Source organism: Dysidea avara, chromosome 3, assembly GCF_963678975.1.
Source record: "Dysidea avara chromosome 3, odDysAvar1.4, whole genome shotgun sequence".
Taxonomy (NCBI): domain Eukaryota; kingdom Metazoa; phylum Porifera; class Demospongiae; order Dictyoceratida; family Dysideidae; genus Dysidea; species Dysidea avara.
In genome coordinates this window covers 45,189,765-45,217,441 of record NC_089274.1, presented here as the reverse complement: position 1 = coordinate 45,217,441, position 27,677 = coordinate 45,189,765, and the positions used below count along the sequence as shown (strand labels likewise).

At 40.0% G+C, this 27,677-nt stretch overlaps 3 protein-coding genes across 4 annotated transcripts in view; 1 reads left to right on the top strand and 2 right to left on the bottom strand.

The window, feature by feature from the left end:
* The window catches only part of LOC136251242 (adenylosuccinate lyase-like), a 9,917-nt gene extending 1,866 nt beyond the window's left edge, over window positions 1-8,051 (bottom strand). The window contains exons 1-9 of the mRNA XM_066043661.1: window positions 7,892-8,051; window positions 7,675-7,830; window positions 7,425-7,628; window positions 7,325-7,369; window positions 7,103-7,182; window positions 6,632-6,803; window positions 6,537-6,583; window positions 1,294-1,384; window positions 845-1,062 (exon numbers count right to left, since the gene is read on the bottom strand). Of these exons, the coding sequence (XP_065899733.1) occupies window positions 845-1,062; window positions 1,294-1,384; window positions 6,537-6,583; window positions 6,632-6,803; window positions 7,103-7,182; window positions 7,325-7,369; window positions 7,425-7,628; window positions 7,675-7,818 (1,001 nt within the window). The 5' untranslated portion in view covers window positions 7,819-7,830; window positions 7,892-8,051. The remainder of the gene's footprint in view (window positions 1-844; window positions 1,063-1,293; window positions 1,385-6,536; window positions 6,584-6,631; window positions 6,804-7,102; window positions 7,183-7,324; window positions 7,370-7,424; window positions 7,629-7,674; window positions 7,831-7,891) is intronic.
* Window positions 7,506-22,045, top strand: LOC136251239 (uncharacterized). 2 transcript variants are annotated; one of them, XM_066043659.1, is made up of 9 exons: window positions 7,507-8,107; window positions 8,222-8,918; window positions 8,981-9,011; window positions 9,073-9,110; window positions 9,171-9,711; window positions 9,949-10,063; window positions 18,958-19,125; window positions 19,179-19,250; window positions 19,330-22,045. In XM_066043659.1, exons 2-9 carry the CDS (start codon window positions 8,360-8,362, stop codon window positions 21,208-21,210), a joined length of 3,405 nt encoding a protein of 1,134 aa, XP_065899731.1. In that variant the 5' UTR covers window positions 7,507-8,107; window positions 8,222-8,359; the 3' UTR covers window positions 21,211-22,045. The 2 variants fall into 2 exon arrangements, with proteins under 2 accessions (XP_065899730.1, XP_065899731.1); XM_066043658.1 differs by having other exon boundaries at window positions 7,506-8,918.
* Window positions 21,324-27,677, bottom strand: LOC136251241 (uncharacterized). Its single transcript, XM_066043660.1, has 17 exons — window positions 27,463-27,677; window positions 27,238-27,409; window positions 27,097-27,193; window positions 26,984-27,045; window positions 26,845-26,916; window positions 26,727-26,792; window positions 26,611-26,655; window positions 26,372-26,554; window positions 26,134-26,208; window positions 26,000-26,051; window positions 25,741-25,861; window positions 25,057-25,102; window positions 24,945-25,009; window positions 23,923-23,984; window positions 23,804-23,863; window positions 22,056-22,289; window positions 21,324-21,990 (listed from the first exon to the last, which is right to left on the bottom strand). The coding sequence occupies exons 1-17, from the start codon at window positions 27,636-27,638 to the stop codon at window positions 21,440-21,442; spliced, it is 2,139 nt and encodes a 712-aa protein (XP_065899732.1). The 5' UTR covers window positions 27,639-27,677; the 3' UTR covers window positions 21,324-21,439.

Genomic DNA, 27,677 nt, shown 5'->3' with positions numbered 1-27,677 from the left:
ATTGTGCCACCGTGAAGTGAGAACAAACTGCATATCCCAGAGAGGGTGCACAGTAAGTGCCCCACTACTGTTTATTCACCACTCAGTACAGCCATAGTGCTTATTCCCCCACTTCACTAATGCAAATAAGCTCCTTGCCAATGACAGGAGTCCAAATGTCTATACAAATATTCAAGAACTTGACAGAACACTTCACCTTCTCTTCCAACACAAATTACCATAAAAATTCAGTGGATTTTATTTTTGTGGAGAGTCATGTTTGCAGAAACTTGCACTGTACTCTCAAGATTCATGATAAATTATAGATGGGGTAAAAACCTGCTATACATTAGGTACATAAATGCATGGGATGGCCACATACAGGATAAGGCTGATGCAACCACTAACGGCAATATAGTGCAGCTACTATAAATCACAGAATTTGGTGCACAATAGCTTGGCCTCTCAAACACAAAGCATTGTAGGAGTCTTTGAAATAAAAGTCATGATACAAGACATTTAATTCCTATATTTCAGTCAAATACAGCCTGTCAGTAGCATAGTAAAGTAGGGATTAAAGTATTGCAAAAAGTTGTGGAGTAACTGTGTATTTGTATGTATGCATGTATTGAGGGTCACGTTAATAAGAACTGTGTGGCACAAAGGATCAAGCCCTTGCATTACAACAGACACCCCAGCCCATTATAGTATTTAGCTACAAGTTGGCAATCTCCCTTGTTTCATGGTTATTATTTCTATGATCCCTAATCAAAAGTAAAATCTTTCTTTACACATGTTTGTTTACTTACAACTGTTACCCAGCGCATACAACACTGCACAACAATATAATACCCATGCATCTCACCGATTAGCGGAGTCATCTAGAGACCTCTCCAGCCACTGCACAGCCACAGTATGCTGAGCATTAGCCACAAGAGACATAAGATGTCGAGCTAATCCACAGCATCTTTCACTTCTCATCGGGTTTCTCTTATAGGGCATGGCACTAGACCCAATTTGGTCTGCTTCAAATGGCTCCTCCAGTTCTTTCTGATTAGCTAGCAACCTTAGATCTGTGCATATCTGAAACAGTATATAGCCACCTTCAATACTATAAAAGCACATTGCAATGCTAGTGATGTGCCCCATTAGTGGTTTACAGTAAGTTGATTATGTAACTGTACACTTGTTTCCCATAAATACTATATAAGGACATCTATATTTGACAGGATATATCCTTTCCTTATATAGAATTTTGGGGAGCAACTGTACAGTTTCATAATCAATACAAAACGCCTTTACATGAAAAATTACCTTGTGGATTGAAGCCCCAAGACTGCCCAGCACTGATAGGACTTCTAGGTCAACCTTGCGGGTATATGTCTGGCCAGTCACAATGAAACACCTACACAAAAATTACATCTAATGTCAACGCAACACCATATAGACAAAATACTTCGAGAGCCAAATTTTGGTTACAGTAATGAGAACTCCTCATGAAAATATAGCTGTGAGTATGCAATTTTGATAGTAGTGGTATGGAAATAATAAATGTGCAAATTGTCTTTTACACACTTCTGCTAAAACTTTTGTCCTTCACAAACTTCTGCCTATGTGATACAAAAACTAATCTCAACAAAATGTTTAACATAGTAAGCAATCAAGTATGTGGTGACCTGGATTGATTTCACTCTTAGTCGAATCCCGGGCCTGCGCTAATTGCGCACATACCGCATTCGAGAATTTTAATGATTGTGTCATAAAAAGCCAAACTACCCAAATGATAGTTATGGCAGCTTGGACAAGTATTATATAGCTAGGCTGATGAGTATTAGATATAGCATCAGTAGGAGAGACACTAGGTAGAAGAATGCTTACAAATGCCTCTGGCTAAATCTTGGTCACAATTAGTTGTATAGATTCACAGGTCTACCGTGTTTTGATCTCTCTTGTCTAAAGAAAACCATCTTGATCACTTGATTAAATCTTGATCTCGGTCTTAAGCACTTCTTGTACACACGTTCATGATCAGTGACCACAAAAAGATAATGTTATATACATCCTGTTGTGATTGTGTATGTCGATATACATCCTGTTGTTGTGATCATGTTTGTGTATTGTTATCTAGAAGATGAAATATTAAATTTGCCAACCTCCAAGTTTAATTCCTTGTCAAATTTTCTGCTTATACGATAGGGAGATGAGCGATTGATTGAGGGCTAAATAGTATCCTCAGTGTGTATCAGGCTATTATATATATAATTTGTGTGGGAGTAATCCCTCAGCTGAAAAAGCAGTGTGGGTACGAATAATTATAATTTGTCCACTAACGAATATACACATAAGGATATCAGGAGTAACGGAATTAGCCAAAAGCCTATTGTGTAGTCTGCTGGATGTAAGCTAACACACAACCATCATATCAAAACTCTAGATTACGAGGTCCAGCACTGAAGCAATAAAAGCTCAAGGGTTATTAAAGATCTTTATACAAAATGAACACCTTGCCACAAATGACCATATATGGACAGCAAAGCAAAAGTATATTGTGGGTTACTTTTTAAACTTGAATTTGTTTTATCAGAATACAACTCGGAGGTATGAAGCTGATTCCAAGGAATTGGTCTTGCATGTGTATAAACGCCAGTTTCGTATAGTTTCCAGGTAAAGTGTTGTTTGAAAGAATATATTATATAAATGCCCAACCATATTTTGAGACAATATGACTAATTGTCAACAATACCTGCAATGAGTAAACTACTGTTGTCTGTGCGCCAGCTTTAGTGTTTCTTTGTTGCAGTCTTAGCTTACATTGTAATTTTAGTGCTGTTTGGATGATATTCATGCTCATGCATTTGCCTGCCTCAGCAATTGCTTCAGCTGAAGAATCTGCTTATAATGCATATGTTTTGCTGCATTAGTGTATAGTCATATTTGGTAAATAAAACTCACTGTTTGGGCAGCAGTTGGGTCTGCAAATTATGCACTACAAGTGGCAAAGTTTAGTGTTACTATAGGTTCTATTAGTCAACAAGCTTGGAGACATTAGCAGTATAAAATATGTGACCTGATCTGCAAGAATCCCACATGTTAACGCAAGCCTAATTTTATAGTAGAATGTATAAAACGCAATGGGTAAAATATTTACAAAGCATTTTTTAGCTCTTGTTTCACTACAAAGGAAAGTATTAATAGCAAAAGCCTTGATAGGATTGTGTTCCCCAAAGCAAGAAGAGCTGAAAATCTTTGTTTTGCGTCAGTACTCCCAAGGAGATGAAAGATATGAGCATTAGTCTGCCTCACATTGGGCAAGCGGTTCACTGATGTTTTTCCCTCACATTTTCACATTCACCCTGGTCACATATAACCAAGCATCAAAAGCCTTGTCAAATGTGACAGTAGAAACATGCATATAGCAGATGAGAAACAACAATATACACTGAAGTAACATGCAATGGCAGCTGAAACACAAGTGCTTCACAAGGCAACTTGAACAGCTGCAGTTTGGAACCTCTATTAACAACTCCCTGAATTATAGTATTAAGGACACAATAGAAAAAACTCCATATAATAAGGTCAAGGAAAGAACACCTAGCAGGATGGCAGAAACAGTAGAATTGCTGTCTACAGATTATGGACAGCCTTTGAACACCCAAGCTACTGCTGCACGTATAAACACAGCTACATAGAACTCACCACAATTGAAGCACATGGTCTTTGTAGTGCTGATTCTGTCTTCCTGCAGCTTAACATCATCCGTGGCAATAAATTCTTAGACTGTAGCTTGGAGTATACTCTTATCTCGAGCCTCATCAATCAACAACTTCCAATTAACACACAGTATTTTGAAGCGCATGTTGCTAGACGTGTTTAAAACACAAGGGTTAGTCACTTCTACTCTTGCATGGCCAGACCATACTCCTTATCGATTGATTATACATAGACAGTAGGGTCTGGCCACGCGAGAATAGAAGTGACTATCCTTTGTATGTTACTGATAAAGCACTTCTAGAAACATGCACTTCAAAATACTGGAAGGTGTTGATTGATGAGGCTCAAGATAAGACTATAGTCCAACCTACAGTCTAATAATTGATTGCCATGGATGATGTATTAAGTTGCAAGAAGACAGAATCTGCGCTACAAAGACAATGCGCTTCAATTGTGGTGAGCTGTATTAATATGTGTAGCAATAGTAGCTAACTGGTAGTGGGTATTCTAAGGCTGTCCATGACGATACTACTGTTTCCGCTAATCCCGCTATATCTGTTAACTCTGCTTTCCCAATTTTTGGCATACGTTCAAAGACATATAATATTAACCCGTAAATGAAATATCCTATGAGTAAACGGTTTGGATCATGTTACTCTACAGTTAACAGCCATTTTGTTAAGCTTTATCTGAACATCGTACTGTGTAGTGTTGCCACAATATATCGATACATCAATAGTATCAATATAACAGGGTGATGATATGATATAGCCAATCAGTTATATCGATAGTTGCACAATAGTGGTGCTGCTTAGTATAATGAGGCCAGACATATGGTATTTGGCATTGAATTAAGTTAAGTGTTGGTAAAACAAGCGTTGGTATAGTGTGGTAAAACATTTTTTAGCTCTTGTTTGTGTAGTGTAAGTGTTGGTGTAAGTGTAAATGTTGGTGTAGTGTGGTAAAACAAGCCAACCCCAAAGTAAACTGGGAGGTTTTAAGGTTTCTACGTAGTACCAACCAACTGTAAAGCAGTATTTAAAACCTGATAAACAAGAGTAGCTTTTGCTTGTGGTATATATCCAACTTAAATTTACAATGAAGAGTATGTATATGTTGGTCTTGCAAATGTTACAGTTAGTTCTATATCATTACTTTAGCATGGGCGTCAAAGGCGCCGCCGCTCAGGGTTTAACTCGCATGGGAAAGCGGTTTGCCAATGACTTTGATACCCAGCCAGTTCAAAGAAACAATGCGCTTTGACTCGTTATATTGAGCGACATAGAGTTTAGTATTGTGGGACTCATTTTTTGTAGTGGTTGCTAAGCTGAGTATATTTGCTACGATAGACTAGTTGGTTGTTACTAAAGGATAATGAAGACATAAAATAATTGTTTGGGCGATCGTGGATGCGTATTTCTACCACCGCGTATCAGCCTTTGAACAGACCACGGAACAGCAAAGCTACTACTGCTACGCTGAAATAGGTTAGTAACTTACAGTCCTAAGTACTTAATATAATTATTTACTTACTGTCCCAATAGCGAAGTTAGTTGGCTTATCTTAGTACAAAAATGATAACAATATAAACTCCATCCCACAATCGCAAGTTTTCTAACATTACGTGTTGAAGCATAGTAACGTATTAATGACGTTTAAACGTATGGACATTTTGATGGCTATTAGCTCACGCTATTAAAACCACGATCGATCTTCATATGCTACAGTATAAAACAAACGGGATGAGTTCTCGTTAGTTCTTTCACCTATTAGGAGAGTGCGCCCCAAGTGATATATATCACTTATACCACTGCTTGGGATTTTGCCGACATATACACCTGCAGCCCTCGGGCTTTGGGTAGATATATCAGCAAAATCTCTCGCAGCCGTGGTATAACTATTATATATGTTCATATCGTGACATAAACCTTCGTGGCAGCACTAGTACTGTGATTGAGTGTGATACAGTATAAGGCAAATCTGCATTGGAAGAATTTTTGGCCATTTCAAGACAATAACTACAATGATACTAACCAGGGGGGGGGGGGTAGGTAATGACATCACAATAGTTGCGTGACGTATGCGTACTGTACATTTTGCCATAGAGTTTAGTTCCAGTAAACCGTGAAGTTTAGCGCTATAGTTATTGTCAGAAATAGTAAGTCGCTAGTATAGAAATCGTTTCAAGTACCTAACCCCAGTGAAACTACAGTGATTTTTGCAATAGCACGTTATTTAGAATAAATGCTAACCTTTTTTCGGGTACCTGTATTGTTGTTCGCTGTATTCTTAATTGCCAGTAGTAAATTCAATCGACTTCCGCATCTGCAATTATGCAAGAAGCCGGTACATTAAGTTTTGTACCATGTAATTATCAATGGAATTCAATTCATTTACATAAGATCATACGCATTACAACATCATGACCTACCCCCCTGGATACTAACTATTACAATGGAAAGAAGAAACCAAGAAGGGTTAGTAAAAGTTATATGATACTACAGATCTATTCGTTTAATGCTAACCATAGAGGAATAGGTGGTCCCACAGATTAACAGGAACCAACTGCTATACGTTGAAACACATATTATTTTTGAAGAACCAAAGCTACTATAATGCTGTTCAGGGAAATAATAATGTTCACTGATGTCCAAAACACCAACAATACTCGAACTTTGTGTGCTGGTAGTGGCAAACTGCAGTCTATCACATTTACAAGAATTATATATAGCGTGACTTGGCTCTTAATTTACACAGAAGTAAAGCACATCTCTAGGTGTTGATGCAACATTCCTTTAGAGGGATGCCTCACACATGGATGCATTCATACTGACATATATACACACTTGGTAAAGCCAGCCTTTTCTGTCACTCTTTTATCCAGTTCTTCTACCTAAAACATTATGAACAACTACATAAACTTGATGTAGTCATACACTACCTTATCATGATCTCCATTAAAAAGTGCAAAAAAACTAGCTTGGGTCCCAGTGGCCCCTTTGACACCACGGAAACGCAAATCATCTCGGACTCTGGTCAGGTTTTGCAAATCAATCAATAAGTCGTTTATCCATAGACAAGCTCTTTTACCAACTGTCGTCAATTGTGCTGGCCTGCAGGATTATGTAGTTAAGTCAAAAAATTCATCTAGCAACATGATATCCTCAAAACAGTATTAACAGAGCACATAAACATGACAAAACAATTATTGTACTGACACCCACTCAATAGGGGTTTGAGTGGATAAAATTACAAGGTACATGTTAATACATTATCAATTATGCACGTCACCAAATGCTATAGACACTTCTATAATGTGCCTAGCAACCAACATCAGTAGTAATGTTTGCAAAGAAATACAATGTTATTATAATGCAAAGCTACACAAAATACATTTTAATAACACTCTTACTGAAAATGTGTGAAGCCTAAGGTAGGCAATGCTTTGTACTGGTCGGCAAACTCAGATAGTCTCTTTATGCACCGAGCCACCTAAATAACACAAAAACCCAAAATGCAACTTTTAAGCATATAAACAACTTGTAAACGCTATCTTCCCAAGATATTAGTAGTTGCTCTCTACTCGTATGGACCATCTCAGATAACAGGAGAGCCTCTCACTGCACACAATTACCTTAAGTTTCAAGATATCCAGTCCATCTCTCATTACAATCAAATCCTACAAGGAAGAAAGCCATGCATGTAATTTACTACAAGGCTTATTTGTTCCTCACAGCATTGTCAGTAACATAGCAAGAAGTAGCTCCCAGATGAATTATTGCAGAAGCGTTTGGACAGAGAGCGCAGAAGGTGTGTACGTGCGCCATGACGTCATGCCGACGTTTCCGTTCCTCTTCTGCCGCCAACTGGTAATCTATGTTGTTCAAGTTTCCTCGCATTTCTTGTAATTGTTCCTCGGTAATGTTAAGCCCTAGTTCCTGTGGTTTTATCGTACGTATTACTCTATACATTTCTCCGCGTTACCTTTTGAACTTCTGCCAGTAGCAGCCACAAGTACCTCCACGTGCTAAACTTCTTTTGCTCGGAAAAATTGTACGTCATATCTTTGCTGGCGTATCGCCCAGTTAGTGGGCTTTGGTATACACTGTGGCGTGTCTCAGTAGCCATTTCACTGAAATTCTAGAGGTAAATTAACGATTGTGTAAGAGGCGTAACTAGACATTGTGTTCGTAGAACTCACCTTTTACAACACTGAGCCTTTAAGATTATGCAGAACCATCTACAACCTGGTCCTGGTGCCAACCGCCAAGAAGCGCTTAAAATTGGAGAGGCGCTAAAACTCTTCGGACGAAATGATGATACCTCATTAATTAAGCTAACCTTTGATTAATGCTTTGCGGCAGCATTAGTGTGGCTTTCAACGACCCATAGATAATAGTCACCTTCAGTTCAAAGGGTACTAGTTATGTAATTTTATAATTGATTTGTTATATTAAAATGTTAATTATTTTCAACTAGCGTTTGCAAGTATTTTGTACTGTTGTTATTAATGTCTTCTGTATCCCGCAAGCCCTCTAAGGTGATAGCACTCAAGCTACCTCCTTCTTTACTAAGCAAAAAGGTTGAGGAGCTGCTGGACGCGTGCAGGGGATATGGAAATGTTAGGCAGTACGCACTCGACACAAAGTACGGCCGACTGCTGGTTGAAATGGATGGCGAGTTCTCAGCACTGAAAATACTAAATGAATTTAGACACTCGCCGCCCACTGTAAGTGGATACTCTGTTAGAGCATATCCGACTAGCCTGCAGGAATTGGCTGTCATTTCTACGTCAAGGCCGCGGGAAATATCGCCAACTAGAAAGGAGAAAATGGGAGAGTTCAACCCCGGATATTTGAAGGATGATAACTCCATTGGTGCAGTTTTATGTGCCCACGTGGACAAAGAAACAACGGAGGTTACACATGATATTTTGCGCCAAGCTTTCGCAAAGTATGGACGCATAGTTTGTCTGGTTTCCTTCCGGCATAAGGGTATCTTGCATTGCCTCGTCGAGTACCCCGACTGTGTTAAGGCTGGAGACGTTGTGAAGAAACTACACGGCACACCGATTTATGATGACTGTTGCATTTTACGCGTGTTCTACAGCAACCTCGCGAAGCTAGAATTTCGAGATGACGGAAAAGGACTCCGAAAACTGTTGCACACTAGTTCGCAGTTCGAACTAAGTGCTAGAACTGTCTCCAAACTGCAGGTATGGTCACCAAGTAAGTACTGGTTGTCCATTAGAATATTAAGTACTTTAAATTGTTTTGGTGTTACACTTTAGGGCAAGATGCAGCCATAGCAGCAAAAGACATGTAAGTGCTTTTAGTCATGTTGGAATGCATGTTATTATTTGTCTCTGTCTTTCACTTTTAGGTCAAGAGCAGTTAGAAACACAGCAGCTGCCAAAAATGGTGAGACAGAATTTTGTTCATGTTTACTGTAGTCGTGTTTCTTACTCCATTTAATAACAGTTACTATGGGCATGATACCCAGAATACCTAAACTCAAGGCTATCACAAACAAGGGCATCTCTTCAAGACCTGTACGCCCTATTGAAAAGCACAAAGAATCAGAAAAGCAGTTACAGTCTGTACCAACGAAACCTCCAAACAAAGATACTCATACATCTACCAGCAATGGGCTAACTGTACCCAAGGTATTCCCTCATAACTGTCCATCCAAATCTCCACCCCCTCTTATAAATATGTCTGATAAGAAAACCAATTCTATTGATGACAATAATGTTTTAAATAAGCAAGTAACTTCTCCAATCAAGACCAACCACAAATTACCACTTAGTGGAGACAAAGACACTCATATTGATAGTATAGCATTACCAAGTCCTGTACCTATAAGTGGTACAGAGGAACTTACAGTGGAACCTGATACTGGTGTTGATCAGTCATCAGATTCAGTAAGAGACTCCACTCCATTTACGTTAATACTGGACCCTTCAGATTGTTCTGATATTGAGACAGATGCATCAACATCAAGTGTATATTGTCAGAAGAGGTTAGCAACTTTTGTATGTGGTAGTAGTGTGTCAAGTGTTAGCTCTTTCTTGTACTTGACAAACAGCAGTAAGTGATTTTAGGTGGTGTATATATAATTGGTATAGTTTATCACCTAATAATTATGTAGTTATTATAGTAATTACACTGTATTTAATTGAGGTAACTGTAATGGTTTCAGTTTAATTTGTGGCAATAATGACTACCCAGAGGGCTAGCATCTCCTCTTCATTTATAGGTTCTCAGACAATGGTTGCCAGGCGTCTCCTTCATGTGCCAGTGTAGCAACAGAGGCTGGCTGTCAATACATCACCTTGTCTTCAGTAGGACTACAGTGTGATGTAGTAGATGAGGTTAGTGTGATGTTTATTATTGTTCGTACCATGTGACCAGTGTAATCGTGTGGCTTATCAGTGTAGTGTCCTCCCTGATGTCCTTTTTTCAGAGGTCAAGTATATGTACCCCATCAATAAGCAACCTGACTTTTAAGTATTCAACCTATTCAGATTGTCCTACCAGTTTCTAGTGTGTGTGTGTGTGTGTGGTGTGTGCGTGTGGGTAAATAGTGTTTCCCTACAGTTGTTCTGTTGGTTGTTTGTGTCCTAGTTGATAGCATACCACAAGTAACTACCTGTAATTGTATCATTATTGTGGTACACTGGTCTGCCCTATGTTCTCAATAATGCAATTACTGGTTAGGAAGGCAGTCCATATGGTGGCCAAAAACCCAAAATATTTTTGTGTGGTCAGTATTGGCTCTACCGTGGTTAGTGTAATTAGCCTGTGAGCACATGTCAGGTGTTAATTCATGATAGCATTTTATGGGCCTCTCTGTGGTGAGTGGGTAGTGCCCATTGTGTCTCATCTAATAAAAGTCAAGTGTTTAATGTAGAGGTACAGTATTATTCTAAACTACAAATTATTGGCTTTCTTCATTTGTAATTTGTGGTACTAGTTAATGCATTACACTGGTGCCAGTTAGCCTGGTGTGCAGTCCTTCCTGTTATCTGGCAGACCCTAGTGGGCATATAGTGCTTCCTTTTTCATGTTCTAGTTATAGCGACTAAAATTCAAACCTGTTTGCTTTAATATCTCAAAAAAAAGTAAGTATTTAGAGTGATAGGTGAATTTGAGTGGGAATGCTAGCAGGTTATAGTAAAATGGTTTAGCAGTACAAAATTATTGATGTTCCCTTCTGCCTGAGCTAAAATATTAAGTGTGACAGACTGTAGGTATGCAACTGCTTAAGAGCTGTGCAACTCATCTCCATCACCTTATGATAAAGCCAGCCAAGTGCAAATACTTTTAAAAAATGTTTGGCTTCTCTTGATCACCTGAAGTCTTGATAACAGTAGGTGAGTTTCCATGGTTTTGACAGAAACCCCAGATTACAGTGACTGTTGATTGGTGTTAATTGTCTGGTTTCTTTTGTGAACTGTATTTTGATGATCCACCATAACCCAGAGGAGGGTGGACACACTGATATAAGCACTACTAAAAACTATTACCGTTAATTGAATATTTCTAATACCAAGACTAAAATGAAGTGATTAAAACTGTTTAGCAAGAGCCACACTAATTTATCTTGTGCTTCTTGTGACAAACAGAAGAAAATGAGTACGAAGGTGTCTTATTTCCTGCTTGATTCTCCATGAGGACACGCTAGCGGCGTCCGCTTTCCTTTCTTTAATTCCATGGGAGCGAGCATAGGAGGCACATAATACCTTCTTCGACAATTTTTGGGCTCGAATACAAGCTTATAAGATGTCTCTAGAGTGCAACGCATCGATTCCACCGACAAACTTACTGCACATGTGATCCTCTATAAATTCAAGAGCGATTTACATGCCGGGAAGAGTGGGGCAGACCGGCAAAATATACTAAACATCCAGCACACTTTCGAATGGTACTTATTTGAACTTCGCTGAAGGCTTAGTTATACTTTTAATACAAATGCATGTGCTCACGTGCGCGTGTCCACCCTCCTCTGCACCATAACAAAGGCTTTTCTATGCCATGTACAGTTAAATGTGTTCATGATCCACCTCACCAAGTGAACTGAAGTCAGTACACAATTAGCAGGCAGTATTTGTGTTCATTTGTACCACTATTGTGCTACACTGAGCATCAAAAGCCTTACAAAGTGCCCTAGAATGTCTGTATTTCCTTCAACACTGAGAAAGGGACTGGCCTCCAACTGTGCAACCTAAAGTGAATGGAATCTTGATAATGTTGATTGCATCAGACCATATGCTCACAATGTTTAGAATGTTTAGAAATGTTAATCTCCTTGGTACACTCAAGAGTTGATAATGGATGGCTGCAGGTTTGAGGCTGCCCAGGTCCAGTCATGGATTTTTTCTTCTTTCTCCTATTTTTCAAACATACTTAGTGCAGTTAATATAAATATCTTAGGCCTGTATAAGGCCTTCTGGTATACAGGCTCTGCCTTTACCAAGTACTTTAATCATAATAATAATCATAATATATATACTGAGGAGGGTATCCTACTCTCATATACCCCTTTAGAAGGGTGTGTATATGATGTAGAACTTCTGAGTTTGCCCGTTTTTTTTTGTATAATTAATGATGTCATTAGTTGAACATGATATCGATTGAACATGTGCCTAACATTGTCGCTAGCAGTCAAATCAACTCCAGCTCTAAGCATTTACAATCGTTCCTTCATGGATTCAGACCGCTTCGTAGGCATTTCTTGCCAGGCCATTCACAAGACTGAACACACACAATATAAACTGTGAAAACTAGTAGTATATGCATGGTACGTCACACTTACATTAGTAGGGAGGTTGTCCTTGTCAAAAGTGCTCATGATCTGGGAAACAAGAGGAGTGGTCTTGCATGGCCAGACTGCTTTTTCTCAGCACAGTGCTTACGGATTAGAATTATAAGTGCCTGCTTGAAAAAGGGTCTGGTCCAGAATCAATATGTCAACTTGTCTTCACACCCTGAGACTCGAGGTGTTGTCATAAATCGTATTCTTCCTTTTAAATTTCAAGCCACGTACACACTGGAAGTGCCATGAACAATTACCGGTAGTGGTGATGAGAGACACTGAGGCTGTTTTTCTACGGTTGAAATGGACGCTGATTGATTCCTTGCTCAGTTTATCCCTAGTCTTTTCGTATTCACAAGGAATTAATCCAGTGTTCTTTTCCAACTGTAGAAAAATAGCCTCAGTGTCTGTCATCACTGCTACCAGCAATTGATCATGGAATTTCCATTGCATATGTGGCTTGAAATTTAAAAGGAAGTATACATTTTATGACAAAAGTTAATTAAACACCCCGAGCTCTAGCTCAGCGTGTGAAAATGAGTTGACATTGATTTTGGACCAGATAGTTTTTTGAGGAGGCGCTTATAATAGGTGCCGTGCCAAGAAAAAGTGGTCTGGCCACGAGTAGTAGGGTGGCCATGTTTAGTGAAGAAAGGCATGTCAGCTGATATAAATAATGAACAACGTGTAATGACAGTGCTGTGTGGAGAAAATGGATAAAGCTATAGTATGTTCACGTTGAGCTGAATCCTGAAAAACAGCTAAAAATTAAAAGTGGATTTTTTCTCAACAGAGTTAACATTTCAGCCAACCAGATGATTATTGATAACAGCAAAGGTGTCAGCAACAGACACGTACTGTTTGGCTCCATTACAAGTTCGGGAAAGGGCTGCAATGGACGCTGTACTTATATGGCTTCCCCATAGGAAATGTATTGTGAAAATTTTGATTGGCCGTAAATGTTATGTCAAACGTTTGAACAAAAAAGATTTTGAAACATTTTTAGCGGGTCAAGCAGTACTACAAATGAGCCAAATTTCAAGATTGTTTGTAATTCCATCCATGAGTTATTAAATGTTTTTGAGGATTCAGCTCAACTAACATGCTATATGTGAATGGAACCCATGTCATGGTAATTACCACAAGTTCATAATATAAATATTTATATATATTATGAACTCTTGATATTAGGAAGTAAGGGATATCTTTGTGGGCACCTTCATGTCATTCCTTAAAGATACTTGAAAGGTGTGTAAAAATTTAACAAAAAGCTTCTGATCCTATACCTGTTTTTTGTTTATAAAGGTGTGACTGTTTGTAGTAGGATTGTGTTGGTACATTGTCACTTACACTATCCCACCTTGCTAGCTACAAGTGTTTTAAGTTGTCAACAAAGGAGTCCTTACAATAGATTACTGTATAAGTTATAGCTAAAGCACCGCAACACGTGTGTACGGAAAATACAGCACGAGGGGGCATGTTGAGAGGCTAATACAGCACGAGGTGAAGCTGAGTGCTGTATTTGCCTTGAAACACCCCCCGAGTAGGGCTGAGCGATATTATCGTTTTAACGATATATCGCGATATTTTGAGAGTATCGATATTGCAATATTTTGTTATTAACTATCGTGATACCATTCCTATACATTTACTGTCATTAAAAATCCATTTGTTATGCAGTACTTGTAACTGGCTACGATTGCGCATTACGACAACACCCACTACCTACCTAGGTTTGCCCCCCATGCTGGGTAAGGGATTGCTCGTTACTGCACGCCCACGGCCTCCCCAACGGCTCACGTGACCTCAGTAGGCTTGGGTGAGACACGTGGGCGTCAGTGCCCACTGTACCCAACACCAGTCACAGTGTATTGCCTAAGCACAATACACTGGAATTCAGACATAGCCCTGGGAGAGGAGAGGTGGGAGAAAACTAGTTCGCACTTCTGCTCGTGTATGCTTATTGTTCCATACACGTGATGCCGGATAGCCTACCACCATTTCCGTCCTCTATCTCCGTGACACTTTAAAGAACCGGGCTATGATCGGCCAGTTAACCTGGGTTAAACTGCGTCTAACCCTCATGGCTAAGAATCCTTGTAAGTGATAAAGCCTACCCACTTGGTTATCCCTGTAGAAAGGTGTGAACACCATAACATATCCTCAAAGCATGTGTTACAATAACTGTTACTGTAAACAAGGATGATAATGGCTAGTTTGGTACTACCTTTAAAGACTTCCTGCAGGAATGCTGAGCTATACACTATGTAGATTGACTTATGTGTAAGTATCGTGAACTATTCAGTATCGTGAACTATTCAGTATCGTGAACTATTCAGTATCGTGAACTATTCAGTATCGTGAATAGTGGCTTTAGTATCGATCATGATACTAAAATAGCAGTATCGCTCAGCCCTACCCCTGAGTGCTGTATTTTTCGTACACACAAGCATAAGCGGTGCTTTAAGTGTTACATTGTACTTCCTGGTCGTCTGGCTCGGAGCGATTTTCTCTAGTACTCAAACCGCTGCAATTTTCGGTGATCAGGATATCAGTAAGTGTTTATATAATCTATTTCTAGTTGTAGAACGAACTGGTAGGAATAGTTTGGCTGGTTATAGCGATTTACAGTGTGTTGTTTTCATAACATTCCTTAAATATTTTCTCCACATAACTGTACTGTATTGTCCAAGTGTGTTGTATTAGCCCAATTAGCTGCATAACTGTTCTATAGGAGCAATACAGTACAGTTATGCTGCTAATTAGTACTGTATGGACAATTTATAGAACTTTGCGTGGGCGAGATCAAAGGAAAAGGTGTACTTTAAATTTCATAAAGTACACTCTCAGCCGGCCAACAGCTTCATCGACCACAAAGAGTACTTTATTGCACCACAAAGAGTGATTAAAATCAATTGTGGGTTGCGAGCAACCTGCCAAAATACGCGATGAATGTCTACCATGCCAAACTATGGTGAAATACGCGTGAGTTACTTTGTTAAACTAGTTTGTGTGCGTTCAGGCTGCTAATAATTCGTGCAACGCGTGTTAATTACGAGTTCTAGTGCATAGTGAAGCTACACAACTAGAAAGTTCCATAAATCATTTAAAGCATAGCCTTGCTCGTGCTATATGAAAAATAAAGTGCTCGGCCGCGCGCCTCATACTTTATTTTTCATATAGCACTCGTGGCTATGCTTCAACATATACACAATGTGCATCATCACTTTGATGATCCTCACATGCGCAAAGTACAATATTTTACCTTATTTGTAGTTGGTTGTTGTATATGTATTGTTGCTTGTGCTTGGGAATAAGTATACCTAAAGTGGGGCATGTGTTATCATGATCTCATGAACTAATTCAACATTAACACGTATTAATATTCTAAAAGATAGATTGTATATCCATGCATGCCATTTGCATCCCAGGGCCCGTATAGTATAATGTTTTTCAAGCTGCTAAACTCCTTAACACCTGGCACAATGCTTGGCTGCATATTCACATGTCATATGGTTATGGCAGCGCATGCGCAACGTTGTTAAACATCTTTTGCTTTCAGTTGGTATTAACAGCATTACACACAGTCAGGGGAGATAAGTGTTGATGTAATATTTGCAGTTCATTTACTTGGTGAAGCACAGTGGGTGGGTACCAAGAAAATTTTCAATTATTTGCATGGTGGTGGTGCTGCTGCTGCATGCTGTATTTTCCATAGAGTACCATTAGCTACATAACTGTAGTGGTATGTGAGCTGTGTTGTACAGTTATGTGGATAATTGGGCAAATGCAGTACAGTTATGCAGTACAATTATGCAGTACAATTATGCAGTACAATTATGCAGTACAGTCAGTTATGCAGTACAGTTTTGTAAGGAATGCCACAAAACAACCCCACTCAGACAGCACAAATGATCATGAGCCAAACTAATTCTTTATGACTAGAAATAGAAACACTTACTGGTAGTCTGATCTCCAAAAATTGAAGTTGTTCTGGAAAGCGTTCAGGGATAAAATGTTCTGAGGAAGATGACCAAGGAAGTACAATATAACACTTAAAGCACTGCCTATGTTTGTGTGTATGAAATATACAGCACTCAGGGGGTGCCTTGAGGCTAATTCACCTTGTGCTGTATTGTAGCAACTCTTTCTTTGTAGTGGACTACTTATTTTAGATGTATTTACCGTTTTTTGTTGTCTTGTAATTGTTTAGTGGTTTTATTTACAAAAACAACATAGTCAAGGTCCTTAGTTTGTAGCGATTACTAAGAGGTATGGTTTAGTGTGCAGTGAAGCTTGTGTAGCACAATTTGCTGCGGACTGTATTGTCCCCCAGAAAATGGTCTTTCTAAAACAAGTGTAGGAAAAAGTATTAGACTTGTTGTTGCAACTGTTCTCCCATTGTCTCCTCCCTCTGTTTACACTATCCCAGATCATCCCACTTACCCCATACGTACAATTTTTGAGGAATGTATTTCATAGATTTTGGCTTTCCGCAAAATTTTTCATCCTTGAATATTAACGATTATCAGGGTTAGTTCTTGCTTTGTAATAGGTAACCTCAGTGAAGAACGGCTGTAAACATCCAATTCCCCAAAGTTCTTTGCAGGTTGAAGGGTTAATAAAGCTACTGAAACTTGAGCAATGAAGCATAGAACCAACAGAGGTTGCATATGTAATGTGCATCGTGATATGCTTAACAACTGTTGCTAGCCAGCCATGCTTGAGGGCAAAGGTACAATCAGTGGTTAAGCAGACAATGGGACATGTTCTCTAGGTTAGTCACTAGGAAAGCCATGGCCAACAGTCATCAAACCTAATTTTCAATATTTGTTTGTAGCCTTATGGTGACAAACTAAGAGCATTTGTCTCATTCGGTCCCAATGAAACCTGCCCCCAAGTATGGCTGATTAGCAACAGTTGTTAAGTGTTATTGGCTCGATGCAAGTTCTCTATAACTGTGCTTTAGCCAGTGAGTGCTCCTTTTTGGCTGGGAATGTCATAGAGAAATAGTAGGAGGTCTACTGGAAGTGCAATACATTACAGCCATGTTGTTGTTGTAGAATACTTATAGTTATTGTGTAGAAAAGACTTGGTATGTTCCCAACATTGGTATGTTCCCAACATTGGTATGTTCCCAACATTGGTATGTTCCCAACAAAAGCAAAGCATCCAAATTGAGTGTGGTGTAATGTGTATCCCACCAGCTGGCCTTGCTGGGAGACAGTCACAACTGCATTGTACACCAGTTAGAAGGTGATTACCGTAAGTTCTCTAAAAATTCGGCCCCTCTATTTATTCGGCACCCGTATTCTAACAGTGAAATAATTTCCTCTAATAAAAAATTTGGCATGTTTGCTATTTTTGCGATGGATGCTGATAGTGACGAGAACATCAGAGTTGTCTAGTCTTAATATTGACGATACAAATTATACTGTGACGAGTGGTCGATCAACTAAAATTAGTGGTGATTACTAGCCGAGATTCGGCGAGACGAAAATTATTGATTTAAAAATATGCCGAATTTTTAGTTTTTAGAGGACTTACGGTACTTTAAGCTGTGCTGTCAAAGGGTAACTTACTAACTTGGGTGTTTGCCTTGTTCAACAACCAGCTGGTGCTGCTGCCCCCTTCTTAAACAGCATTTGCTGGAAGATTTTTTGTAGACTGTTCTTGTAATGGGGAGGGAACTGGTGTACTTGTACCTGGGTGGAACTAGAGGGTCCTTGGAGATGCTAAGGATAGTGGGACAATTTAAAGTGACAATGGGGCTAATAAAGCTTGGTATTATTTCAATTTAAAAAAATTGATGACATAAAAACAAAGTAGTGGGTGAAATTTCTACATCTAACCTCTGTGTAAAAAGCATGAGATGAATTGGCTGTTCAAGCACCTGTTGTCACAATGTTGTGCATATTAATCAAACCTTATCATCATTCATGTTTACTGTAAATGTACATAAAGTTCCAATCACATAATTGTTTCACAAGCTGTGAAAACATAGCAAATCTTAAAATTGGCTTTAATCATTGCATTGTCCCTTTATAATTATCTTGTAACATAGCAGTTTTTAGGTGAAAGTACATGGCGAAAAAGATAAATGTTAAATTGTGTAGAATCTCAATGCACCTTTACCCACTATAAAATGGTGCTAGATATCATTGCATACCTGATGATGGCAGCATCCTTTGATATAATGTGGGCGTTGTTATTACACCTGAAGTGGGTTCACATATATCACACATTTGTGCTGACAAGTGTAGTATTAGTTTTGGCATCATGGTGACCACTAGGTTGTGCTTGAGAATACGACGAGAAATCATTAGCTTTAAGTCTGTAAGTTTGTAGGATAAGTAACTACATTATGTGGGGGGATATTTAACTAATGAAAATTGGCTGTGCGGTATGTATGTTGTAGTATGTAGTTTAGAAGTAGTTTGTTGCTCTTAGGAGATGCGAAAAATGGCCTCCGCATGTCAGGAGAAGCTGAAACTTCTTCAGTCACAGTGTGCAGAAATTGCAGAACTAAATGAGCGGAACAAAACTCTTCTTGAAGAGAATGCTGAACTGAAACGACTGCTATCTGAAGTGCATGGGGAGATGACGAAACTTCAGGAGGTAATAACTCATTATTTGATGGCAATGTAAAGTCATTTATGCTACTGTATCAGGCTGTGAATAGTACACCTCCAAGGCCAGACTCTTCAACAGATTCAGGTACTAATGTGAAGGTTGAGAATGAGGTTAGTTTTCTGTAGTAGGTGTCTAATGCTTCTTCATATGGTGATATTAACAAGAATTAACACACTGTCTTGCTTACAGGTTGAAGTAACCAGAAACCATGAAGTTGCACCTTCCCATGGGTCTCAACAGCCCAAAAGAAAGGTGTCACTTGCAGACATTCCTATGTTTGAGACATCGTCTACTGTAACCAATCAGCCGGGCCGGCCTCGTAAAAGAGCTCTGTCTTGTGATGGAAGTTCACCTGGACCATCTAACCACAAGAAAAACCACTCCTTTAAAGGACACGAGTCAGTGAAGAAGAAAAGCCATAAACTAGACAAAGAGAAAAAGAAGTCATATCTTTCCTCACTAACAAAAGGAGTACACAATGGTAACAAGTCTACAAATGGATATGCCAAGAAAATCAGGAACAAATTCCTGTTCAGTTTGATTAACACTTTCCTGAAGGCACAAAAGTTCATCAGTGTCAAGGTGGAACTGATGAAGGAAGCTATGAAGGGTCTGACAGATGGTGACCTGTTGCAGCTAATGGGAAAGATAGTACCTCAGCTTGACAGTATATCTGATGCAACAATTGATTTGAAGAGACTGTCCAACTTAGACATGGTTGGTTATGAGGATGCATTGTTCTCACTGATCAGCAAACTGCCTAATCTGTTTCCTGACATTATCAAGCAGCTGAATGGCACAAATCTATCCATCCCTGGGACCTCCCAAACACTGCTGGGTGTGCTGAGAAAGATGGAGAGCTTGGCAACAGATATGTGCAAGTATATCCCACAGACACTGGCTTTTGGGAATGCAGGGACTGGCGAGACCACTTCAGTAGAAGACAGCAGTGACGCAAAACCACCCGAACTACTACCACCCATGTCTGTAGATGAACTATTGGACAAAAAACCAGTCAGTGAAGAAAAACCAACTTCTCTCATAGTTTCTATCAGTACAAAGCACTTGAAGCCGTTTGGTAGTAAGCAGTTACCAGATTCATCTGAAGAAAATGTCCCATCACCACCTCTGAATGTTGGTGGAAAGCGTGTCTGTGCTACAACAACACCAGCTGAGTCAGATCACAGTACCCCATCACCTCCCGAGGCACAAGAAGACAAGATGGATACTATTGTTGAAATGTCAACACCAGATGGAGATATAGCTACACAAGATAGTGTCACTGAGGTGTTCTCAACATCAAGCACATCTAGCCTACAGGCTGCTGATACGATGGAGACTACAGCAGAGTGTGCTAGTGATGATGCCAAGAATGAAGTGGTCATCACTAAACTCACCAATCCTCATGCCAGTAGTATTAGTGTGACAGTTGCGGGTAGTCTTGCTGGAACCCCTCCTACTGATGCAGTTAGTAAAACATCTGTAACCCCACCTCCTCATTCAACCAATCACACCATTGCTGCGACATCTGTAGAACAAGCTAGTAGTGAAGCCACACCAGTACTTAGTGCTTTTCCAGCTGATCAAAATGTAGTAACCACTGTTGTTGCACCTGTGACCCAAGCCCCACCTCCTTACAATGCAGCCTTACCTGCTTGGAGTCGGGTTACACCAGTTTCATCTTGTGCTGCGCCAGACCTCAGAGCTAGTTGTCCAGCCATCAACAACTTGGGCCCATTTGTACCATTGCCAGCAGCACCCATCCCTCCTACACCAGTGGTCAAGATCAACATGTCTGCAGAGGGATTAGTAATTAAATGGACCCTACAACAGATAGATATACACTTGGCATCCCAAGTTGAGTCATATTGCTTGAGTGCCTTTGAAGGAGCATCTCCACCATCACCTGAGCAGTGGGAAACTGTTGGTAAAATGAGAGCTCTCCAGCTACCCATGGCATGCACTCTGACACATTTTGTGCAAGGAACAACCTATCATTTTGCTGTCCGAGCCATAAGTAAGGGTGGAGTGCGTGGCCAGTTCAGCCGAGCTAGATCTATTGATTTGTAGCATCATTGGTAATGCAACTTCTTTATTGTGTATATATCTAGTCAATGTATATGGAAGATTAGCCTGGTAATATTAACTCTCTTTCACACTTATTGTATTTTATTATTCTTGAATTGTAGTATTGTAAAATTTTAATGAACCATCTTTTGCCATGTATGAAAGTAGTATACAACAATAAATAATTATTATAGCATTAAGAGTAATCACTGTTGATCAGTTTCTTCTTAGTTCATGTACTGGGTGGTGGTGGGGGAGGTGGTGGTACCCCTTGGTCTCCACCTGGTTGCTGTGGTGGGAAGAACATTTGTGATGCCATCATGGCTGCCCCAAGCTGCTCACCACCACCTGGTAATAAGGGCAGTGGAGGGGGCATAAACATCTGTGGTGGCATTCCTCCTCCTGGCTGTTGGAATGAATTAGCAAACTGTGATGTAGATTGGGTGCTGGGTCCAAGGCCTTGAGTGTTGAACACAGCAGCAACCATTTCTGCTGGGGCATCTTGAGGGTGATAGTTGTTCCGACCAAATCCACCACCTTTTCTTCCAAAGTTCCCCCCTCCGCCGCTGTTGCTTCCACCCCTGTTCCCACCACCAAATTTGCCACCACCACCACCAAAGCCTCTGTTGCCCCCAGCTCCTCCACTGCCTCCAGCATAGCTTTTGTTTCCTCCTCCACCAGTGCCATACCCTCCTCCTCGACTGTTGTTGAAACGATCGTTCTTGTTATCCCTATGGTTGAAATAGCCACCACCTGAATCCTTGTGTCGGAAACGTTTCCTTTCTACAATAACAGAAAGATAATATAATCTCAACATATTCACACTATGTACAATTTCCCGACCACACCTTTACTAAACATCTTAGACATTTCAGCTAGTTCAAACAGCTCAGGAGGAACCTCTTGTTGGGCTTCTCTAAGAACATCAATGAGCTCTCGTGAGCTACGCATGTTGTCATTGGTGAAGAAGGTGTAGGCAGTACCCTTGGTACTGGCACGAGCAGTACGACCAATACGATGCACGTAATCCTCAGTCTGGGCAGGGTAATCATAGTTGATGACATACATGATGTCCTTCACATCTACAGAAAGAGTAACACACTGCAATCAAACACGATCAAGTGATATGTGATGATCAAAAAAGCTTAAGTCATAGTCCACTATATAAATTTAAAAATACATAATTATATTACCTACAAGGTGGGACAATCACAAGATTTAATTGCTAACAAATAACTTATTCTAAATACATTATATATACATACATTTCGCTAAATAAAACTGTACGTAATTCATCAGCTTACACACGTGTACACACACAAGCACACACACACACACACACACCTACGTGATTGGTTGTGTTATATATTAAAGCAGCTGCTGCACACTGTAGCTTCTGACCTCCACCCTCCTCCAATCTTGAGCCACACCTCCAACTCTACCACACCCACTAATCTCTCTTAACAGCCGGAAAGTTGAAAGTTCCACATACCCTTGGATCGTCAACAGAACAAAGTTTGTTTAAAATGTTAAACAGTTGTAATTCCTTCCGGCTGTGCGTTGAGTTCTAAAGTTGATCGTGGGCGTAGCAGATCTGTCGTCTTGGTATGGCTTTGTATTGGAGGTTTTCCTGTTACAAAACTTCTGAGGAGGTCTCAGAGTAAAGTGCTACTAGTGTACAGCGAAAGGTGGTCATAGTTCACAAGGCATGCCAGTTGGTAGGGTATTTTAGGAGGCATGCCTGCAAACAAAAAATAAAGAGCAGCAAAATTTAGCTTTTATCACATACATAAATGATTGTTAATGTACTGAAGTTAAGCTAATTAGCTGCTGCAAGTACTAACATTTACTATACCCTATTGAGAAACTCCTAAAATTACTGTAGTGTGTAGAAATACCTGCATATACAAGCCATTACATTGTATCCTTAACCCTTAAATGTGTATAAGCCTATATATAGGCAAATATGCATGGCTGTAAACAAAGTGCTATAACTTTCGAGGCATACCTCCTATGGCTACGCAATATACTTCATTCTACTTGTAATAAGCGTTACAATGATACCTAGGGCTTTCCCCTTCATGCTAAAGCATGATGCTAGAACTCGCTGTGTAATCAACTTTCATTACTTAAACACGCCATACCTTTATAAAATGATCCTTTATGGCAGTTGCTCCAATCAACTTCCAATAAAGTTTATTTGCTTCAACATTAAATTTCGCATTAGTCCATACAAAGCTCACGTGATTAAACCCACAATCAAAGTTAAACACGTGGCTAGAAGCTTGGTTGATGGATAACACTGATTGCCGTTGTTTTTCACTTCATAACAAGTAAGTCTCCACTGTTACAGTGTTTATTTAACCTTCCCCAAGTAGCCAAGTGAATAGAATTTCAATTAATGTGTACTTTTAGGCTAAAGGAGTTGAGCTACCCCACCTAATGTCGCCATGAATATGTGAACACGCATTCCCCAAAAGTTTCATGCACATTTAAGGGTTAAGGAGAATTGCATTTACATTGCACTAAATTGCATAAATGCTAAGGGTAAATCTGTTAGGACCACTACTGCTGTTCTACAAGGAGACCTGCTTACCTAGACCTCTGGAAGCCACATCAGTAGCAAGGAGAATTGGAGATTGTCCTTTTCTGAACTCTAGAATGTAGCACAAAACATAGTCACAATGAGGCTCACAGATACACTGAAACACAAACCATTTAGAGCCCAATCTCTTTCTGCTTGAGCCTTGTCACCATGAATACAAATAGCTGGCCAACTATACAACAAACATGATAGGAGGTTAGCTTCCGTTACACATACACAAGCAACATACAAGTCACATGTAGACAGACAGACAAATACACACTACAGTACATGTATGCACGCATATGCACACAGAGCCTTCAACTGCTGTGTTAGCACAGTCACGCCTACCCAGTGAAGCAGCACTGGGACACATGTGCGGCTAGGAGTCAGCACACACAAATCCTCCTAGTAACCCACAGGCTGTACCATATCCCACATGTGAAGGTGTGGGCACCCGAAGTCCCACCTGAACCTTCACCCGCTGTGCGAGACATGGACAGTTGGCATTTGTTTCCCCAGTTAAATACCAGGTACCCATTGATGTTACAGCTGCGTGGTAGCGTGGCACCGATATGAGGTTTTGCCAATATTCCGAGAACCGACTTTGAATAACATTTTCAAGTCAATAAACGTAGCTGATCTGATATAGCACAGCAAGTCTATTTTGTAGTAATGTCTACTATAAATTTGATTGTGAAGGACCAATTTAGCTTGCTTATAGTGGCAGTATTGCTACAACAGCTGACAGTACATTGAAGTAATAACATTGTAATACAGGTCAATGCATTTGTAAACATCATTTGGTGCACATGAGCTTGTCTTTCTAAACAAATACATCTATCTGTATCTGCTTTTTTTTTGCCGATCTGATACAGAGAAACAGAAAACATAGCCGATAAATGGTTTTTGAATCTGATTATTGGTGCAACACTACTGGGTGGGCTGCTTCCCCAGTTGGCACCAGGCCACCAGGTCCCCATTTAAACAGCTGGGTAGACCGGAGTAATGCAAGTAAAGTTTTTTATACTCAAGGAAATGACAACACCAAATAGGTGTAACTGCTAGGACCTTTCAATTACCAGGCCGATGCTCTAGCCACTTGGCTATGCTGCTTCACACAGTTGCACACACGCATGCACACTATACTCACCCTTCTCTTCTCAGTATTCTAGTGAGTTCATCAGTTTTTCGTTTGGTTTCACAGAACACCAAGGTCTGCATGGAATGACAATGACAACAGTACTTAATATCCCCAACACTACCTTGTTCTCCTTCTCTAGCATAATACGCTCCAATAACACCTTCAACCTGTACAGAATAGTTCTGTAAACACTTTGTGGTATATATATATGGCATACAAGAGGAGCTTGAACCATTGAATAAACATAAGTTGATTGCAGGGAAGCATTCTCTAGGGCTTCAAAACAGATTTGTCACATGCCACAAGCATATGACTATTGCTGTGTGATTGCACAACCAATGGCACTTGAAATTGGCTTTGTTATTATGAAGTACTATTTTTGTTTATATTCCAGACCTCTCATCCTCCTCGATCTCTAGCCAGCAAACAAAATGTAAAGAAAACCACAGCTAAACCTACAGAGCCTATGCAGACCTACTAAACACTGTCACATTCGTAAGTATTCATAATGTAGTGTTGTTTTTTAACTACGAAAGCCACACAAAGTGTTAAAAGTAGAGCTCTGAGCTGGTAATTTTCAATTTGTGCATTACATTGATATTGATGTGTTGGGGTTGAACTAAGATTGCAGGATGCTTCGCAAACACTGGAAACAATCAAGTTATTGATACATGACAATTGGCCATCTTTGGCAAAATTAATAGGAATTTTTATCATTTAGAAACAACACCTCAATCATTTTTCACTGTCTGCAAGGAGCTAGGTTACAAGGAACTCCCACCAAGCACCCCAATCCATAGCTTACCTGGTCTCTTTGTCATAGTCCTGGCACACCTCAATAATCTGGTGTATGTTATGGTTAGCATTCAACTGTAGTGAGCCAACATTGACTTGTATGTAGTCAATCAGGAAGTCTTCTGCTAGTCCTGCAGGAAGCATATGTGTAATACACAACAGTCATGGAGCACAGAACATTCTATAGTTACAATCCATGTTAGCATGAGTACACTTCACATGTGTATATAGAATTGTGTGTGTGCGCATGTGATTACCATGTTACATACCACAAACTTCTTTAGGCCATGTAGCACTCCACATGAGTGTCTGCCTGTCCGTCTACATGATGTGATCACAGAACACCATTAACAAACATTCACACAATCACAAACATTCACACAATCACAAACATTCTACTCACTCTAATCATGTCAACTATCTTCCTAATCTGTGGCTCAAAACCCATATCAAGCATCCTATCAGCTTCATCAAGTACCTGTAGTGAACAATGTACACTAGAATAGTGAATTTTATAACTGATAGAATAATGCTCCTAGGAGATAAACAGAACACACCTCCACACATAAACATGCACTCTCACTCACTCTCTCTCTCTCTCACCCACACACACACACACACACACCTATGCACTCACTTACCAAGAAGGTACAACGCAACATGTTGGTCTTCTTTTCATCAAGAAAGTCAATCAGTCTTCCTGGTGTAGCAATGCAGATTTCTACTCCTCGCTCCAGATCTCGCCGCTGTGGGTGCTTTGAGGCTCCCCCATAGATACAGGTGGACCTGATACCAAGAGGATTGCAAAATGTATTAGCCACGCCCTGTGAAATACGAAATAACAAGATAATGGCAAGCTGGAAAAGTCACACATTCTGACCTGAACTTGCTGAGCGAGTTCTCGGGTGGGTGCTAACACTAAGCACTGCAAAGACAAAATTTAACAGATCAATGAGTCTATCACAATTGTACTGTGATGTACAAAATTGCACTTACAATGGGGCCGTCACCATGGTAAACTGGTGGTTGATGCTTAATGTGTACGATGGCTGGGAGCATGTACTGAAATATACAAAAGCAAATGGTTAAAAGTACTAGATGAATAAAGTCTTACCCCTAGTGTTTTCCCTGAACCAGTTTGAGCTATCCCAACAAAGTCTCGTCCAGACAATGCCATAGGCCACCCCTAACAAGAATGAATTTAACACAAGTTTCATGGATAGTGTGTGCATGTGTGTAGGTACACTACACACCTGTGCTTGAATAGCAGTTGGCTCTACAAAACCTTGCTTTAACAAAATACCCATGATGTAATCTGCAGTACAAATATGTGGAATAAACATTGACGCAAATATACAAAACATACCTGGAAAGCCTGCCTCTAAAAATGTTGTTACTGGGTTAGGTACTCCACAACCCCTTACAGAAATTTCACGCGCTATTCTGTATCTGGTTACTTCAGCCTAAATTCTAAATAAAGCCCACTAACCATATAAACCACACTTACCTCTTGCCGCTGACCAACATCCGGGTGGATTACGTAAAAATTCTTTTCTATTGGTCCTCCATGCTTAGGGGTAGGATCCCACCGAGTCCTTCGCTCACGGGGTGGCAAAGGCGGACCATAGGCGGAATTATTCATAGGAGGGTTCCCCCGTTCGTCAAACCTACCACCGGGTCTACATACAAAACAGAAAATAACGGATAGCGGACTTTATAACTGTATTTTTACCGTCTATCTCCAAAACCACGGCTTCTTCCTCCGCCTCTATCATTTCTACCAAACCTTCCACCCGACTGGTTTCCTTCGTATCTCCCGCCACCAGAATTGTCTCTTCGATCGCCACGGCCCCTATCTCTATCCCTGTAGTCTCCGCCGCGGCCACCACTTGAATCCCGGTAAGACATGACCAACGTGTAGTTGGCTTTAAATAGAATGAATTGGTA